At 28.7% G+C, this 20,538-nt stretch overlaps 1 protein-coding gene across 1 annotated transcript; it reads left to right on the forward strand.

Moving 5' to 3' along the window:
* Nucleotides 1-14,315: 14,315 nt before the first annotated feature.
* On the forward strand, nt 14,316-15,706 carry LOC117911415 (probable BOI-related E3 ubiquitin-protein ligase 2). Its single transcript, XM_034825781.1, has 2 exons — nt 14,316-14,799; nt 14,897-15,706. The coding sequence occupies exons 1-2, from the start codon at nt 14,485-14,487 to the stop codon at nt 15,440-15,442; spliced, it is 861 nt and encodes a 286-aa protein (XP_034681672.1). The 5' UTR covers nt 14,316-14,484; the 3' UTR covers nt 15,443-15,706.
* Nucleotides 15,707-20,538: the final 4,832 nt, after the last annotated feature.

Here is a 20,538-nt window from a genome sequence, read left to right on the forward strand (position 1 = left end):
TATCATCATTATCCAAATTAGGTATCCCTGAATTTTGTCCTTTTTAAAACATTTGCTTCAATTTAAAGTTCATTATTATAACTGAAGGTTGAAATTTAATTAAATTTATTATAAATAGGGTTTTTATCCTTTAGCATTTTTTTAAATAAAATTCCACAAAAATAAATTTAGTAATTTCAATTTTTAAGATTTCTTTTCTTTAATTCTCATAAAATGCTCTAAAAAATAATAGTATGTTTCTGATCATTTTTAAAAAAAAATTAATCATTTTGTAAATACAAAATTCTATTTGAAAACTAAAATATAAAATTTAATTTTTTTTCTACTTATTTTAGATCAGAAAAACAATTAAAAGATGTTGTTAGTTCTTAAGAACAAAAAATATAAATTTGTTTTTATGTTATCAAACAAGCCCTAATATTTTAATTTGATTAAAATTAGTTTGGTATTTAATTAATCCCCAAAACAATAACAAATTTCAAAATTTTAAAATATTTTATGATTTAAATTAATGATTTTTTTAAATGAAAATGTTACAAAAATAAATTTTATTGATTTTCAATCCCATTTACATAAAGATTTAATTTTTTTTAATAATAATTGTGAAAAAAATCATGTACATAAAGCTAAAGTGGAAACATTGTACACTTCAAAGGCAAGTATATTCACTCTATTTCATTCTGATTCCATTTCCAACATTAGAAGTAAATTCTTAATTTTAGTTCTTATTTTTGACCTTTTGATCCCTTTCTTGCAATTCCGTTTCCCATAAAATTTGTATTTTTAAAAAATATGTTTGGTAGCCTTTTGATCTAAAATAGTCTCTTTTTTTCATAATTTATTTTTTATAATAAATTTAAAGTATTTTCAATTATTTTTTGTAAAACATTGTAAACAATAATTAAAAGAGATGAAAAAAAAATTAAAAACTTTTATATTTTTCATAAGCATATAGTAGTTTCAAAGAGAATAAGTTAAAATATGAGGAAATATAATTTTATATCTGAGAACTATTTTGAAAAATATTACTAAACAAATTCCTAAGGTTCTTAATTTTAAAATTCATTCTAAAATTTTATTTTAATTTAATTAGAGGGTGTTTATTTTTTTAACTTTTTGTTGAAATCAATTTACTTTCAAACTTTACCTTGTTTGTTTTTCATTTTTTTCATAACTTATTATAATTTAAATAAAATAATGAAAAACGAACAATTTAATACTCAATACTATTAAATATTAAAATTTTATTTAGAATTAAGTAAAAAAACAAACACCACCTTAATTCATGTCTTAACTAAATGTAATTTGTTTCTGTTGGTTTGAAATGTTATCGAATACCTATCTTATTTTGAATTAAATAAAAGATGAGTGAAAAAATCAAATAAGAAGAATATGGGAGACATATGATGAAATTTAAAACTAATAAAAATTAGGTGTATTTAACCATAACCTCGGGAGAGGTTTATGAAATTACCTCATATGAGTAAATTTTGCATTACGAGAAAGAGATACTAAGAGAATAAGGAAGGAATTTATTAAACATTAATTACCCCATATAAGTAAATTTTGCACTATGGGAAAGAGATACTAAGAGAGAAGAAGCAGTTCAAATAAAGCGTAAATTATGAACTTTACATTAAACACTATATATATTGTAGATAAAAAAAAAATGAGGAAGGAATTCAAAATAATATGAGTCTGTTTGACCTTGTGATTTAAAAACAATTTTTTATTTTTAGAAAAAAAAACTATTTTAAAAATTTTATAACACTTTTAGTCATTCTTCTATGAAAACAATTTTTAAAGAATAAATAGTTGTTTTTACTAGTTTTTAAAAAATAAATGGAAAACATGAGCTCATTTGACAATATTTTCTAAAACTTCTTTTTAAAAATTGGTTTTAAGTTAGGGAATAAGGAGTCATTTGACTATATTTTCATTTTGTTCTTAAACAATGGTAAAAGCAATTTTTATTTGTTTTCTAAAAAATATTACATTTTTTACTTTGTTTTTTCTATAAAAAAAAAAACAATGATTAAACAATGTTAAAAAAAGTTTTATGTTTTTAAAAATAAAAAAATTGATTTTAAATCATACAATCAAACAAACTCTAAAAAACTTAAAAATAGTTTTTAAAAACAAATTTCAAAAAACACTTCCAAAGCCACCTATATTTCTAAATGTTTGTTTTTAGAATGTGGTATAAAAAATAATCTTCATTGTTCTTTTTCCCTTTTTCTTTTTCTTTTTTTTTTTTCTCATTTTTCCTTTTTGTGTGTCAGTGGAGTGGTCAATTTTTCTTGTACTATCCAAAGACAAGGATCTCAAAAGTGATATTAAATGGTACTATAAAGAATCACTGAGACCCAACTTGAAGAGAGCTCAAAAGTATAAGCTTGGATTAAATTGCTCACTTTACCTTCATTAAAAACAAAAATTAAATTTCATCTGTTTTTAAAATCTATGAAGTTATTGAAATAGTAAATGATGATTGATAACACACATTCAAGACATTTATTTATTGCTTTAAAATAATTTTTAAAATATTTTTAAAAAAATCATTATTATTTGTATCATTGTTTTATAAATATGTATGCATGATATTCATTTTGGTAATATATTAAAATTTAAATTCGAGTTGCTCGAAACTATGGTAAATTTGAACAAATAAATAAGGTGCAAATATACGAGATCATGTAAAAATAAATAAAATGAAAAAAAAAAAAATCATAAAACAAAGTATAAGGTGATAAGACTTAGATACGAAATAATAAAGTTATATATAAGGAATACAGAAATAAGACACAGGTAAAAAGTAATTATATAAAAAACGCACATGTGATGTATTTTGATTGATAATACATTTTCCACATGATACCAATGAAATATAATTTAATATAATAATAATAATTACAATAATAAGGGATAGAGTAACAAGACATGGGTTAGAAAGCAATGATATCAAAGATGCACAAATGATATCTTCTGGTTGACAATACATTTTCCAATGTGATACCAATAAGATATCGTTCAATGTAATAATAATAATAATAATAATAATAATTATATTGTGTCCAACATTGATCAAATAAAAAGACAATTATATATAGTCTAAATAGTTATATTGCACAATAGCAATGAGACACAAACCTAATTGATCAAACAATGAAAACAAATTCAAACCTAATTGATTAAGCAATGAAACCAACTTTGTCACTTATCATGAAAGTTCCCTAAAAATTAAAATATAATAACAATTACTTCAAAAAAAAAAATCATAATTCAAAGGAGCTTAAATGAATAGAAGTAAATTTTGCATTACCAAAATATATATATAATTATTATTTTGAATTGAAATGATAATATTAATATTATAAAAAATTTATCACGTAAAATTAGTTTTTATACAAGTCAAAATAAAGTTGTCACAACAAACAATATTTTATCGGGTTTATATTGATATCTTACATTGCAATTGTTTTTAACGAAATGATCAAACACATAAATATAGTCTGGCTACAAAGTTCAAGCTAATCAAGGATTCAAGGGTTGGCTCTCAAAATGAGAGAATTAGTATAAATAATATTATCAAACTGCTAAAAACTAAGTAAATCTTATAGATTAATTTAACACTTTGCGAGCGATTTACCATTAATTTGATTAATTAATTATTCATCGTAAACCACTAATGTCGGTTTAAAGATGATAATCAACGCTCTACCTCGTATGCAACCTTCAATATTATCATTTTAAAATCGATAATTTAATTTAGTAGAGATGGATGCATTAAACATTATCATAGTGTTTAATGTACAAAATTTTCACACAAACCCTAATAAAATAGTATTAAATTAATAATTTGTATGATCAAACTTCAATGTATTGGACAATGCCATGTTACCTAATGTGCCAAAATATGAGGAGACCCTAACCTTGGACTTAATAAATGTACTGAATCTAGTAGGTTATCAACTAATATTTAATTTGAGGAACCATAAGCTTTTTGCCTGGAAGTTTCATGGCTACAAACGGAATCTAGTTGAGATTAATATTTTAATTTATTACTGATCGATGTTGGCTTCAATCTTTGACTAATCCAATTTTTTTAATGGTTCAGTGATTGGGAAGTAGTCTACATTACGTTTGGAAACTTAGAAAATTGGAGTTTAGACGAGGGAAAATTATTTTAGTGAGAAAGTCCATAGAAAACGATACTGATAAAGACAAAAAAAAAAAAAGTTATTCCATATCTCTGTCCACTTAAAAGAACTTTGCTTGGAGTCATATGGAAGTAAAACAAATATTATTTATCCCAATATTTTAAGCTTGTTTGGTCATTAGATTTAAAAACAGTTTTTTTTTTTTTTTTTAAATTGTATTTAAAAATTATAACATGTCATCGGGGAGTAATTTTAAAAAATAAAGTGAAATAGATAACAATTTTCATTGAATAAATATGAATTGTTTTCATAATAATTATTATTTTTTTTAAAACACGAACCAATTTGACCATGTTTTCGAAACATATTTTTAAGTTAAAGAATAAAAAATTATTTTTAAAAACAAGTTTTAAAAAACATGACCAAACAGTATTTTATTTTCCTGGTTATTAAGCGTGAGCTACACACTTGCAAGCGATTTATATACTTTTTGTCAACAACAAATGAATTTTTATTTGATTAAAATATTGAAAATTCCAAAAATATTTAAAAAAACAATTGCTAAATAAAATATTAATCATAATAACAATGAGTTTTATTTTATTTTTATTTTATTATTAAGGTTATGTTTGACATGTGAGAAAATGAATAAAAATAGATATTTGTTAGACACAATATAAAAACAAGGAATCTAAATTTTTACTAGGGGAATGAATTTTGATCTTCATAATAATGAATTTTTTATTTCTATTTCGGGTTTAATAACTAATCCAAGCACAATAATAAATAATAAATAATAAAACAAAATTCTCTTTTCCATTTCCCCTAGTCATGTACCAAACACACCCCCAAATATGCTTTTGATAAATTTTGTGAAAACAACCATTTTCAAAACCAAGTAATTAAAGAATAATGAATTTGCTCTTTGAAAATAAGTCTTCTTTTATAAATTAAAAATAGAAAAATATTTAAAATAATAATTTGATTATTTTTATATAATTTTTGGGGAGATGATTTTTTTATTATTATTAAAAAATAAATAGTTCTGATTAATTAAAACTTCGCCTAAAATATTGAGGCAAGGTCGGCAAGAAGGGATTTAATTGGGCCCAGTGTTGGATTGGTTAGGCTCAGCCCGTTAGCACCGGTCCATGAGCCGATGGAATCAAGCGCACATGAGCCATTCGCATGTCAAATGACCAATCATATTCTGACACCTGGAAAGAAAGGGGCTCCGGGCTTCTTTCTATCATTCAGCGCTTATGATGTGGGCCGAAATCCACTTGGCCCATGTAAATGTACAAACCCAAACCTAAGCCCAAGTCCAAATTAAAGTTTTTAATGAATATAATTTAGTTTATCTCCTTGTTTTAATTCCTTTCTCATTAAGCATGAAATAATCTTGTTATATACATCAAAATAGAGTTTTGCTTCCATATTAAACATTGATTGGTTAGTTTATTAGGTTTTATGTTAACTATAAATCTCGGTTAAAACCAAAATCATAATTTTGAATAAGTAATATCGGTATCGTAAAACTAGCATAAAAATAGTTTTCTATATAAGTTTTAAAAATACTTCGATAAAAATCAACATTATTTTGTTTTTTATATTAAACTCTTTTGATAAAATTACACAAACGTTTCTTATCAAACATATAAAAATAAATATTATTTTGATTTTTATAGAAATTATTGTTAAACTTAAAAAAATATGTAACTTTTAGCTTCGTAAGAATTGATTGTCATCTCCCCATCGTTATACATATTAATAGGTAATATTTGTGGATTTTTTTTTATGCATCCATCCTATTTTTTTAAACATCTAGTAAAGTTTTCCATTATATATTCTTCATCATAAAGGTTGTATCTTTCAATGCAATAGTCATAGGATAAGTAAATCTTTTTACCGAATAACTATGCCCTCGAGCTCAAGCATCAATTATTTCACAATAGTATCATTGTTGGCATTCGGGTATTCATTTCAAATGAAATTTGCCTAAAATTGCTTATCCATGGTCAAGGTTATAAGTTATTGATGTGCGAATTGCGACAAATCTAAAAAATAAATGGTTTTGATATAATCCATAAGCGATTCATGTATATACTTCATAGAAACATGAAATCAAAAGTTAGTGATAAAATTAGTTAGGAGACAAAAATAAGAATATTACTTTCAAAATTTTGTTTAGACAAGATATGTCTTATTTATAAGATGGAAGACTAACTAACCCATTAGAAGTATCGTCATAGATTAATGACCTAAACTGTTTTTAAGTCATAAACTATTTTATCTAAATCATCTAAAAAATATAAATCGGTCTTTTAACCTATTGAAACCAAAATCATAATTTAAGGGAAAATATTGATTTAGCAAACTTTTTATTAAATATGGAACAACTTATTATATAAGTTAAAATAAATAATTTAAAAGAATAATATATATTTATATTTATTTATGTTAAACTCAATATAAAAACTCTCACTGAATTTGAAAAAGAGTTTTTAACTTTAAAGAAATCAATCCAAATACATACATGTTCCCTCTATTATTCTTTAATCCACCTTTCTAAGATGTCAATACATTCATCTAGAAATCTATAATCAAAAGACTATTTCCATTAGAATCCTAACAGAATTGACTAAAATTTAAATACAATCAAAACCAAGGTTTTGGATCCTTTACCCAACTTACATTCTTCGATTTTGACATCACCCTCACCCAAGTCTACATACAAAAAAGTGGCCTAACCCTCCATAACTAGAGTTCCCAAATAATTCAAACTAAGGGACATGGAGCATTCTAGGCCAGATAAATTCTCCAATTTCTTTCAAATTTCAAACTTTGAATCAATAAAGGGAGCTCCCATTAGTTTTGAGTCATATGATGTCTCATGGAATATGAGGTGGTGATGTAATACTCATAAATTCAACCATCACAACATGGCAAACTCATGAAAAATCTACAATGGGGACACCATGTGAATACTTTTATGGGTTCCTTCACCTCATATTCAAATTCATTCATTGACCAATTTCAGATCTAAACCCTGGACTCATTCAAGGATGTCTCTTTTGAGTAGTGACTAAGGAAAAGCATATATATTATAAAGTTGGTTTTCATTGTATTTCTTAAGATAGAAGTTGATAAGTTGATAGGTAAGTATTTCACGCGTCACACCCAACCTTATGGCCTAGAATTTAAAATTCTAACCCAAATAGGACTCTTTGAGGATGAGACATGGGCAAATTTTAAAGGGGGAAAAAAATCCACATAGGAACATGGAAAGCAAGAATCATGGAGGCAAGAACAAGTCAAAATGTTAGAAAAGTGGAGTTGGGTTTTTGCTTTATGGCAAAGGAAGTGGGCATAAAGAGGCATGAAAAAACAAAAGGGGCAGAGTCCAATCTTGCAGATAATGTCATGGTCTGATGGCCAAAGCCCTCTAGTCAAGGTTCGATGGAGAAGGATAATTTTTATTTATTTATTATTTATTTTTAAAATAAAGGAAAGAGCTCCTCTTCTTCTAAAGGACACACCTTGATGGGCTCTTCACATGACTTTCATGGGTGGGTCTCCATTTCTCCATTTCTCCATTATAGAAAAATGAAATCACCTGACATGCTCACACCAACCAACTCTCCCTTTTATGAGGACTGACTGCAACTTCATGGAAGAAAAATGGGATGGTGCTCCCTCTTTTTATTATTTTATTCCCAACACCCAACATCACCCACTGCCTCTCTACACATTATTCAATTCACACAACCCCACTTTTAAATGAAACTTTCCTTCACTCCTTTCCCATTTTTTATGCCCAAATAAGAGGAAAAAGATCTGTTGGATAACCTCAAACAAGGGAACAGACCCATCAAACCCATAAGATCCATCAAATTTTGTTGATCATAATTGAAAATTTTTGTCAAAAATTAAGGGGAAAATAAATTTTATCGAGCTAAAAATTGACTATAAATGAAATTTTGAGTGAAAGGGTGGCCTCCCATGTTTGTGGGGATGTATTTAAAGTGACAATATTGAATTTTCCTGCATGGGTCTGAAGTCTGAAGGATAAAATATATAGCCCTCCAGATGCCACCCACCCCCATGTGTGATGATTGTACCTTGTCCTATTGTCAATAGTATATTATAGACTTATAGTACAGAGATGTGGAGCTGCCTCAGAAACAGAGACAAGTAAAGGAACAAGGCCAGAGAGGTAGAGGGTTATGGACATAAAGACTAGAGCACCCGCCTTTAATTAATGTGTGGCAGTCAAGTTGTGAATGGATGGATGGGTATACATATATACTCCATCACATTGATTGACTCCACTGTTAGGCCTTAGGGGGTTGTGCCCCACGAGGAGGGACTGTTTTGGGGGGTGGGGGTCCTACGAGGCTATGACCAACCCCAGAAGGAGAGAAGTCAGTGGTGTAGTGGCCCATTCAAGTCCTGCAATGTAGCAGAGAAAAAGCGCTTCACTGATAACAAGATGTGTGCACAGGAGGACTTTAATGTACCATCTCACCTCCTTTGATGCCTTGACGGTCTCTCAACCCCTGCCCTACGCTACCCTTTGAATGTCCCCCCACTCGTAATTATTTTTTAAATTTTTTTTAAGAGGGTTTATTTGAAAGAAAAACTATAATATTGTTGAAATAACTTAGGGTGGTAAATAATTTTATAGATAATGGGTTTACAAAAAAACATCACTAATCACATCATGTCACTTATATATTTTTAAGTTTCGTTATTTATATCTTAATTCTATTTATTTATATCCTTATACATTAAGGACCACTATAATATCTTAATAATTTTTTAAAAGATATTTTAATAATTAATGTTATTTCCATTACACTTTGATATTATTTTCGATACCTCGTTTAAAATACTTTTTTCTTTTGAATTAATAAAATCATACAACCCATAAATTTTTTTTATAAAAATTGAAAAATAGTTTTTAACATTTAAAAGCACATACTTTTAATTTCATATAAGGAAAACTTGTTGGTAAAGGAATATGAACATTTGGTCAAGTATGATTAGGAAAGACAAGAATATGAATGATTGATTTCATGTCACTAGTGATCCTTCTAGCTCATGGGTGTGAATGGCTTTAACTTTCATCATGAGACATAGAAAGGATTTAAAGAAACTCTGTGGAAATTTTTTAATTTTTTTGAAAAAAATGTCCTTTGTGCCCTAATCATATTTGTACACTAATAATTGAATGGGGCTGTTGAATTCTTGGTCAAGGTAAAATGTCCCCTTTAATGGGTCTAAAATGGGGGGTTCCTTTAGTGGGGTGACAGGGAAAACAACCTAACTTCCTTGTGAAGAAGCTTCATTGCAATTCCTTGAGATATGGCTCTACTTAATTTAGTGGTTGGAATTTGAAGGCATGTACTTATCATTTATTGCCTATGTTGGTTCTGTATTGGGTCCAACCATTTATTCATAAAAGAATTAATTCATGGAAGTCTTCAAAGTGGTTCATTGAAAGAGGTGTTCCTTAAACTACACAAGATTTTTCAATTCTAATCATAAATTTTTCCAATGTTTTAAAATTTGGGGTTTAGAAAATTTTGATAAGGAGTTCAATTTTCAATCGAAAATTAATCTTAGGGTGTCTTTGGGGTTTGAGTCTTCAGAGCTTGTCTCATGGGTCTTATTATTAATACCTAAACTAACAAAGGAGAAAAAGAAAGAAGAGTTTTTTTTTTTTTCTTTTTTTTAAGATAAAGATAAAAGATTAAGGTGGGGTTTAGATTTTTTCTTAAAATAAAATTATTTTATTTATTTTTAATATATACAAAATAAAAAAAATGGTTCTCATGAAAATAAATCATAAATATTTACAATATTTATTTTTTAAGTAATTATTTTTAAAAAATTAAAAATCAAACAAATTATGAAAAATTCTCCTATTATTACTTTTTATTATTATTATTATTATTAGTTTCCTTAATAATACTAGGAAGATGAGAATCCTGAACCTTCTCCTTACACCCCACTTTTCTAGATAACACAATCCCACAACAAAACCGCCATAAGTCATTTCTCAAAACAAAAGGTTAAAAGTAAAAAATAAAAATCCAATCCCATATAGTGACACTGACCGCCCAAGATTAAGGTGGGGTTGCAGTCTACCATGGGGCTTGAGAAACCGAAAGGGTGTGTCCACATTGACACACACAAACACACCCTCAGGCAAAGGGCGAAAGAAAACAAAAGGAAGTAGTTGGGAAGTTGCAGAAAGGGGTGGCATCAAATACAAGAATGGCCTTTGGATTTATACATGCACCAACTCCCATATATATCTTTATTAACAACAATAATACCACCAAAGTCTTGGTCAATGGAGTGAGCAAGAAGTGGTGGGTTTTCACATGGATTTCACGTATGGCTGCAGATGGGAAGGCCAAACACATAAAGACTCGTGGGTACTCGGTAGGTGGCCAGCACATGGGCCACACACCCCCCCATTTCAGTCATGCAAAGGCCAAAGGGGGGAAGAGAAATTGTGTTTTCAAAGAAGATGTCACTTTTCTAAACTTAAGAAAAAGACCTTGGGAAGTGTACATTAGAATTGGGTTTCTCAGTCTTTTGTGGACATGAGAATCTTGGGTTTGTGACTTTGAGAAATTGAGAAATTTCCTCCACCCTTGCTTATGTGAGGTGGGTCCATGGCTACATGGGTTTGGGTGGGTTGGGTTATGGGTCAATCACCACAATGCATGCATATGAAGTGAAAGAAAAGATGGCTCATCAATTTAGGGACTTAGGTACGTGTAGTTTGGGAAAATGCCCTGGTCCAATGATGATACCAACCGACCAAGCTATTCACACCGCCTAAATATATGATGAGATTTAGATTATCCAACAAGGCTAGTAAGAGATAAAAATGAAGTATAAGAATATAAATAAGTAAAATTTAAGAACAAATGATAAAACTTGAAGATATGTATATGACATAATCAACATATGATTGGTAATACTTTTTTTTAGATATGGAAAAAGTACACTTCGATATTATAATCAGATCATTATAATTTGCTTGTTTTTCATTTTTGAGACGCTGATCCGAATAATTTATTGATTAGGGTTTATGTAATTGTTGTCTTGCCTTTTTGTTTTAATACATAACATTACATAAATATCTTTTATTTTATATAAAATTACATAAATATGTAACTTTAAACTTCAACTAGTTTGTAGACACTTACCTAGAAAATTTAGCGATTAGGGTTTATGCAATTTTTGTATTGGCTTTTTCTATTTAATGTATGACATTATATATTTATATATGCCTTTTCTTTTATACAAAATCATATAAATATGTAATTTTGGACTTTAATTATATGCTAACTTCAACCACAAAATATGAGAAAAAAACCTTACAAAGGGAAGCACCATGCCCTAGTTGGAGAATTTAATTTTCTTAGTAAGATTTTTTTTTTTAAAACAAACATTATATTTCATACTCATAATTGAAATAATTGATTATATCAATGACAATCTCTTTTGGAAAAAAAATATAGATATATAATAAATAAAACCCCCCTAAATGACATGGTGTGGCATTTCTAGGAAACAACAAATTTGTTGATGTGTGAGGTATGGCCAAAAATGGAGTCCCTTTCTTATAGGTATAATAGGATAAACTTTAGAAAATGGTAAGAAGATATACTTTGGATATACCATAGACTTTGTATTTTGATTATATAATAATAATAATAAAAATAAAAATTATATCTATAGAAATTGAAGTGTATTAAATTATTAATTGGTACATTTTGACCAGTACCCTATGCCTACTTTGGAAAAACCCTATATTTTGAGAATGTCAAAGACACCCATGTCATTACAATTTGTGTATTGACCATATCTTGGTGAAGTTGGAATTGAGAATTTTTAATTACTTTGAAATTGATAATGTTTTTTGGGTCATTAGTAGAATCCAATGTGGAATCCCAACAAGCTTTTCCATTTTCATATTTAACATGTTTTTATTATTCAAAATTTTTTTCTCCAATGGGGTTTCAAGAAAATATTTAAATAATTTTTTCCTTATTTTTCCATTAGAATTAAAGTTCATAAAAAAAAAAAGTAAAAGCATTACAATGTTTTTTTTTTTTTTTTTTTTGTGAGATAAGAAGTACATGTATGGAAAAATAAAAAAGAGATTTGCTATGTTGGGCATCCAAATATAATTTTTAAAAATAAAAATTCATTTATTTTTATTTATATGAAAATCTAAGAAAAAGAAAAGTATATTTCCTTTAAAACTTCAAAAAATTTAGTATGTAACAATTTCTTATTAATAATAAATTTCCATAACATTCAAGCTATATTTTTCTATATTTTGCATTTTTTTCTTTTGGAAAATAATTAATGCTCCCCTAATCTCCCTTATTTAATGGAAAATTAAAGTTGGCTTTTAGTATAATAAAAGATACCTTAAAAAGGGCCTTTTAAAAAAAAATTTAATAATAAGGGTTGTTGTGTTCATTAATATAGAAATGGTGGCAAAATCAATGAAAAAAATAATAAGGTGACAAAAAAGATTTATTTATTTATTTTTGGGAAAAATAAAAAATAGAAATTTAAGAATCAGAGAGGAATGGACCCCCATCAATGCATGATGGTGACCAAATTGAAGAATGAAAAATAAATTAGATTTTTTTTTGGGAACAAATGGTAATAAAATTAAAAAAAAATAAAAATATCAAAGGTGGGATATGAGGAAAAATAAAATATGCCAAATAAATATTAAAAAATTAAAATTTTATTTTAGGAACAAATTAAATATTATTATTATATTAGAAATTGAACCTTCATTAAATCCACAAGGATGCCACCTCCATATCCAAAAATGGGAAATAAATTTTAAAAGAAAATATTACAAATGGAAAAAAATCCTTCACTAAATTCTTTTTTTTTTTAAAAAAAAGGCCAAGTGGATGGCAAAAAAATTAGAATTTTTTTCCAACCAATTAAAAATTTTAAAAATGGAACCTTCATTAAAATAAAATTAAAATATAAAAAATACAATTAAGGTATGAGTTGCAGCTTTCATTAAAATCAATACAATGCCAAAATTCACATTAAAAGTTAAATAATAATAATTTCTTTCTAGGAAAAAAAATAAAAATGAAGAAAAATGGAAGAAATTCGGAAATGGGAATCCTATTCTTCATTAAAATCAAAACACCCAATTGGATATCCCAAAAAAAAAAAAAAAAATCTTTTGCAGTAAGATTAAGAATGAAAAAAGAAAAAAGAAAAAGAAAAAAAGAAAAATGACAATTAAAGAAAAAAAAAGTGGAACCTTCATTAAAATCAAATGGTATGCTAAGAAACTTCTAAAAAATTTACAATTTAAATGATAAAATAAAAGAATCATTTCATTAAGGGAAAAAAAAATTAAACCAAACAAAAATTCAAAGAAATTCAGAAATGGGAATCCCATTCTTCATTAAAAATCAAAACAAACCCAAATGGATATCCAAAAAAATTAGAATTTTCTTTGCAAACAAACAAAGAATTAAAAAAAAAAGGGAAAAAATTACAATTAAAGTAAAAAACTACAACTTTAATTTTTTTTAAAGGCCCAAAAAAATTCATTTTGGGAAAAAACTAGACATAAAAATACAAAAATAAAAAATAAAAAACAAATCGAGAAATAGGAATCCTATTCTTCAGCCTTTTCGAATGGTTAAAATGACAAATTTTTTCTGAGAATTTTCTCTCTCTTTCTTTCTCACCAAAAAGGAAAAACTGACCCTTTCCCCACACACACACCCACTCGGTATTCAATTTCTTATTCAATAACGCCTCAGCCTCTGAAATCTCTGACCCGATAGTTTAGTCACAAAATCTGCATGTGTACGTTGTTCTCCCTTTAATGCTTTCAGGAAAATCACAAAAATAGAAATTTAAAATTACAAATTAAAAATAAAAATATTATAGAAAAATGAGGACATAGAGAGAGAAAAAGAAAGAGAAAGTATCCTAGGCTCTCTCCCTCTTTTCCCTTTTTGGATTTTCAGTTACTTTAATTCAATCAAAAGATTATCTCTTAATTTATTGTGAATCAGTTTTATTTTCATATATATATATATATATATATATATATATAGACACTCTCCTCCACCACCACCACCTTTGTTTTTTATATGTTCCTCGAAATCACAGCAAGGAAAAGAGTCTCTTTCTCGTGGTTTCTGGCTAAACAAACACCGTCAAGCTCAGACCCATCTGGGATTTTTGGGGTTTCTTGATCTGTGAGGAAAAAGGTTTGCTTTTCTCGTTGTGGGTGATGGCCATTCAGGCGCAGTTGTATTCAGAAAATCTTGGGTTTTCTCTGGGCGGCTCACAGGAATGGGTTGATAATGGTTGCGTTGGGTTTAATGGCTCTTGCTTCAATCTTCAGCAGCATCAACAGCAGTACATGCAACAGTTGCAGAGCCAGCAGGAGCAGATTCAGAGCCAGAGAAATTATCAGAACTTCTTCCTTGACAACAGTTTGATGGGTTCCACATTGAAGAACAGCCCAAATTATGGATCTTCTCAAAGCTTAGCCACCCAGTTTGACAACCAGAGACAGGAGATTGATCAGTTCATCACGATGCAGGTAACCATGACTCCAAATTTTAGATGTTTTTTATTTTGATTCAGTTGGTCCCAAGGATTCTCTTCTGATTCTGATTTTTTCTTCTCTGTTTTTACAGAGTGAGAGATTGAGATTGGTTTTACAAGAGCAGAGGAAGCAGCAACTGGCTGCTCTGATGCGGAAAGTGGAATCAAAGGCATTGGCTCTCTTGAGGCAGAAGGATGAGGAGATAGCGAAAGCTACCAATAGAGCAATGGAGCTTGAAGATTTCCTGAGAAAATTGGAGATGGAGAACCAGGCCTGGCAGAGGGTGGCCAAGGAGAACGAAGCCAAAGTGATGTCTCTGAACCACACAATCGAACAGATCAAAGAAAAGGCTTGTGGGATCTTTTCCGAAGACGCAGAGTCTTGCTGCGACGACAACATGGGAAACAGGGAAGAAGGAACAGGGGAAAACAGAAGAGGAGGAGGAGGAGAGGGAGAAGAAGATGAAGAAGACAGTACATCAAACATGGTTTGCAGAGGCTGTAATTCTCGAAATTCGTGCGTCCTGTTGCTTCCCTGTCGGCACTTCTGTTCATGCAAAGCTTGTGAAGGCTTTTTCGATCATTGCCCAGTTTGTCAAACGGAAAAGAAAGGGTGGATTGAGGCCAGAATTTTCTAGGAAAACATTCCCGGAAAAAAAAAACAGAAAAAGGAACAGTCGCTGAGAAAACGATGGAAAATGATGGAAGGAAGGTCCTGGCTTTGAGACAATGGTGGTTGACAACACAATCTCATTTCAGAAAATTTCATTTTAAATTTAATTTTTGTTTTTTCTTTCTTGTAATTTCCTCTTGTTGGGTCTTTGTTTTGAGATTTAATGTGTATTTTAAACTACCCCAAATCAAATGAACAGAATTACAGGACAGAGCATCTTTTCCCTTCATGGATTTATTGCTTTTTCCATTTTTAGATTTTCTCAGAAAATATTTTCTTTTTCTCTCATTGATATGATTATTCATTTCTGATATTTATCAGTTGGGTTTGGCCTTTAGCAGTGTTATATTTACAGTGACAGAAAGAAAATTGAAAGCAGTGTCAGAGGAAGAGGTGGCCTGTGTGTTCACACATCACACCCACAAAAAAACAACTTGTTTTCTAAAAGTGTTTTCTGGCAACAGAAATAAGAAAACACCATATATTTCATATGGGTTTTGTTGTTTCTTAAAAGCTAAAACAAATGAAAAGTAAAAGCTGACATGCACAGAGAAACTTTTGCAACAACTAAGAATAGGGACACCATCTCCCTTGGAAGCATTGAAAAGACAAAGAAGCTTACAAGTCATGTATCGGTTGGACTTATGTGTGGGTCTTTTTGGCAAATTACACGAGTTGGGGTTTAAAAAAAACAAATTTAAAAGTCATATTTTTATTTTTATTTTTACCATCTGATTGAATAGTAACTTAATTAGGGTTTATCATGAGTGGAATCCTCTCTAATGCATATGAAGGATTAGTGAGAGCTTACAATTGGTTTTGGCAATCATGTTTGAAAGCATTTTTAATCTTTGTGATACTTAAAAAAACACTTTTTAAAATCACTATAAAATATATTCATAATGAAGTTTATATTATAAAATTGATAGATATCAATGTGCTCTTTCTAACCCTTATTTACTATAAGATTAGAAATTAAAATTTCAAATTATTCAATAATAAAATTACAAAGATAATGATTAACTTCCCATCCTGACCAAAAAATCATTCGGTAGATAGATATTAGAATTGGTGCCACAAATACCAATTTAGTTGTTGACAAATAAATACCAATCATAGATACCAATTTACCAAATAATTTGTCATTAAGTAGAAGATTCAAAATTTGAAATTTGAAAATTGAGATCACCCATCTAATAAAATGAAAAAGTAAATAATAAATGCTGGTATAAAAAATTATTTGATGAATAAATACAGAGTTGGTGCGTCTAATAAATACTAGTAATGGATACAAATGTGTCAAATCAAGCATCATTACTGATAAGATTATAAATTTAAATCACCAAATTATTTGTTATATATAAAATGAAAAAAATAAAAATTTATACTTGGCATGGTAAATTATTTGGCAAATTAATACCAAAGTTGGTATAAAATGTTTAGGAATAACAGTTTCATGGTTTAAATGGGTTATCCCCGCCTTACCCCCATTAAATGAGTATGAAGCTCTTATTCAAAATACGAATCGAGTTTAACATGGGTATGAGTTTTGAACCAACTCGTCTCGCCTTGGATGTGAATATGACAATTTCATGGTTTAAATGGATTGCCCATGCCTTATCCTTATTAAACGAGCATGAGGCTCTAATTCAAAACCCAAATCAGGTTTAAAACATGCATAGATTTTATATTAACTTGCCACGCCTCGCCTCGCCTCAAATGTGAATTTACAAATTGACTCTTTGTAAAAATAGTAATTCCAACTCACATTTTAGGGCTTCTCTTAGGTGGCTCTTCTTCTCCCCATTTCATTTGCTCTAAAACCACATCATTCCTTAATACAAAATCACCATTTCCTCGAAATATCTCTTATTCCATTTTTCGATTTGCAAATCTCACAGGTTTTTTTTTTTTTTTTTGTGTAATTACCTTCTTTCACTCCAAATCTCAACTGTAAAACATTTGCATCAATTTCGTTGATTTAGTCGAATTATATGGAATGAAGTTGAAGGGCTTTTTGAGATTGTTTTGATGATGAAATGTTAGGGTTTCAATCACGACAACAACTCTAGCTAAGATCTAAATCTCGTGGTGTTGGCCCAAGTCATGTCTTCTAACAACGCCAAGGGCTTAGTTTTAGCCATTTCCTCCAATTTCTTTCATTGGTGCCAATTTTGTTAATAAAAGCAAAAGTTTTGAAGAAAACAAATGCTTTTTAGTGTTGATATTTATTTTCTTTTTCACAAATTTGTGTGGTGGATTTTGAGGTGTTTGATACTTATGTGCAATGATTTTGTACAACTACGAATGAAAATTTGGAATTGTTTAGGTTATTGTGTTTCGTGGTTGTCGGCCATGAGTTTTGCGAATTTGTTTTGCTCTGTGTAATTTTGTGTTAGAATCCTAACTTGAAAAAAAAAAAAAACTCCTTTAGGGCAAGATAGGGCAAGACAAGATTATTATTATTATTTGCAAATGAGGATAGAAGCACATCAAGCTGGCTGACTCTCAATTTGGGACGGGGATGAGAAAAAGTTTATATAATTGAGACGAGAATGGAATAGGGGTGCCTCGTCTCTAACTCACCCCGTTGCTATCCCTATAAATGTTAGTAGTGATAAATCAAGTTTTGATGATTACATAATAAAGTTTAGTTCACTCACATTTTAAATCAAGTGAAGTTTTTAGGTTTAAATGAAACATTTTAAAGAAAGCTCAAACAACTATCAATGAAATTCAATGGCATGAAGATTTCGATCACTTGAAGACTTAAAGTGTTCTATAAAATCTATAAAATGGTATATTTTGGCTCACTTAGGTCTAAAATTTTAGTTTGTGCATTTTAAAGCTAATTTATTCATTCATACTTAAGTTTAAAAATGATGTTCTATCATGAAATTGGATAAATTTTTGTTTTTATTCAAAATCTTGAATGAAATTCTTTACAAACTAACTTAAAATATTTTAAAAAGGGATTACACAAGTTGTTAGAAAGTTGGAACCTCAAACTAAAAGTTTGTATGCACTTTTATGTGCAATCGCTCGACTAATTGGGCTCAACTGGACAAGGATCAATTGAGGGTGCACATTTTTCTCTTTTCTCTTCTAGTAGCTAGTGTGTTGTCAACAGAAGTTTTAGCTTGATTGGTCAAGGATCGATGAAATCTCAAAAACACCAATGGTCTCCTACAAACAATAAATGTCGTAATCAGTTAGTTAATCAATCGAACTAAAGCTCGATCGATTGAAAGTACTTTATGTGTTTTTGGGTGTTCAAATTTGTTTTCTACAAATCAAGAGCCCTACTATATTTATTAAGAAGTGAACACATACACTAAATTGAAAAAAATCTATCTTCTCACTTTCAAAGCTTCTTATTAAAAGTGCATTGATTCGAATTTGCACATTCTTGAGGGCATCTCAAAATCCATCATAGTTTCCCTTGTATTATGAATTATATTTGTTCTAGGATTGGAAGTATTGAAGCCTTCATTACTTATTTACTTTGAGCCAAGGGACATCAAGTTGATGGAATACTTTAAGAGATTGTAATGCGGATTGGAGCGGATTAATCTAATTGTAAAACTTGAAGGTTTCTATTGAAAGTTTTGACAATGGAACCCTAATTCGAATAGGATCTTGAGAAGAATTTAAGTTGGTGAATTATCAAACCACTATAAAAGAAGTATGCACATATCTTGTCCATTTTTCTTACTTTGCTATTATCTAGCTTGTTAATAACTTGTTTTTTGGCTTTTGGGCAAATATTTTCAAAAAAAAATTATCACCCAATTCACCTTCCCTCTAGTGTATTTTTCTTAACCTAATCAATCATTTTCACACTTATTATGAAGAACCATTTAACTTATATAAATTTATTAATATTTTTATTTAAAAATATAAAAATTAAAACTATATTTTTAATTATAAATATCATATAGTTAATAAAATAAATAATGAACAAAAATAAACTTTTATATAGTTTATTACAAAGATTAAAAATATTATTTTTATTTTTATATCATAAATATGTTATTATTAAAATTAAATAGTTAAATTAATCAAGATTTTAAAATTTTAAACTAAGATAATATTTCTATAAATTTAATTTAAATTTAGGATCATTTCATAAATTATGTTTTTTTTTTCCCTACTTGTTAAAGTTCAAATTTTGATTAGGTCGTACTTATCAGTTATGAATTCAATATATCCTTTTTATTTTATTTATTGTTAAAATGGGTAAAATTAATTATTAAAAAAATTAGATAAGAATTTCCTTTAATAACCAAGCAATGGAATTGACTAATAAAATTCATGATCATTTTAGAGGTAAATATGAAAAATTATTTTTATTATAACTGGTAGTGATGAGAAGAAGGAAAAAGTGGAGGAGGAAAAGAGGAGAGTAGAATTGGGTCCATGAGCAATAAGTCCTCCTGATATCGCGCCTGCTCTGCAACTGTCCTTACACACTATCATCTCTTTCCTTTTCTTTTCTTTTCGTTTCTTTTCTTTTCTTTTCTTTCTCCAAGCTCTGCTCCAACGTGCCTCTCTCTTTCTCTTTCAGTCTTTCTCATTCTCCTCTTCAATCTTTTTATTTTGATACGAATGTGGCATGTGGGTCCAATATCTCTTAAAAGATATCGGCCGTAATTTGCTGTAAACGAGAAAGAAAAGAAAAGAAAAGAAAATGAAAGTTCAAGGGAGAGGGATTGGGATGGGGATTATTCTGATTCTGGTTTTCAGTGTCTTGTAGCAATCGTTTTGTGAGGTAGTGCTCCTGGGATTCTGGGATTTTTTTTTCTTGCTTACATGTAAGCATTCTGTTGTTTCTTCTTCTCCACCTCAGCTTCCAACCATCTTCCCCATGTTCCCAGGGCTTCTGTTCCAAACACAAATCATTGACTTCTTTTTTTTCTTTTGGATATTAATTAGATTATGTTTGGTCACGGAAAATACGAAGAAAATAAGAAATTGCAAAAAAAAAAACTGATTTTATCGTATTTGGTTGTCTATGAAAAAAAAAATCAAATATAATTAAAATTAATTAAAAATTAATGT

This window comes from Vitis riparia, chromosome 3 (genome assembly GCF_004353265.1).
Source record: "Vitis riparia cultivar Riparia Gloire de Montpellier isolate 1030 chromosome 3, EGFV_Vit.rip_1.0, whole genome shotgun sequence".
Lineage (NCBI taxonomy): Eukaryota > Viridiplantae > Streptophyta > Magnoliopsida > Vitales > Vitaceae > Vitis > Vitis riparia.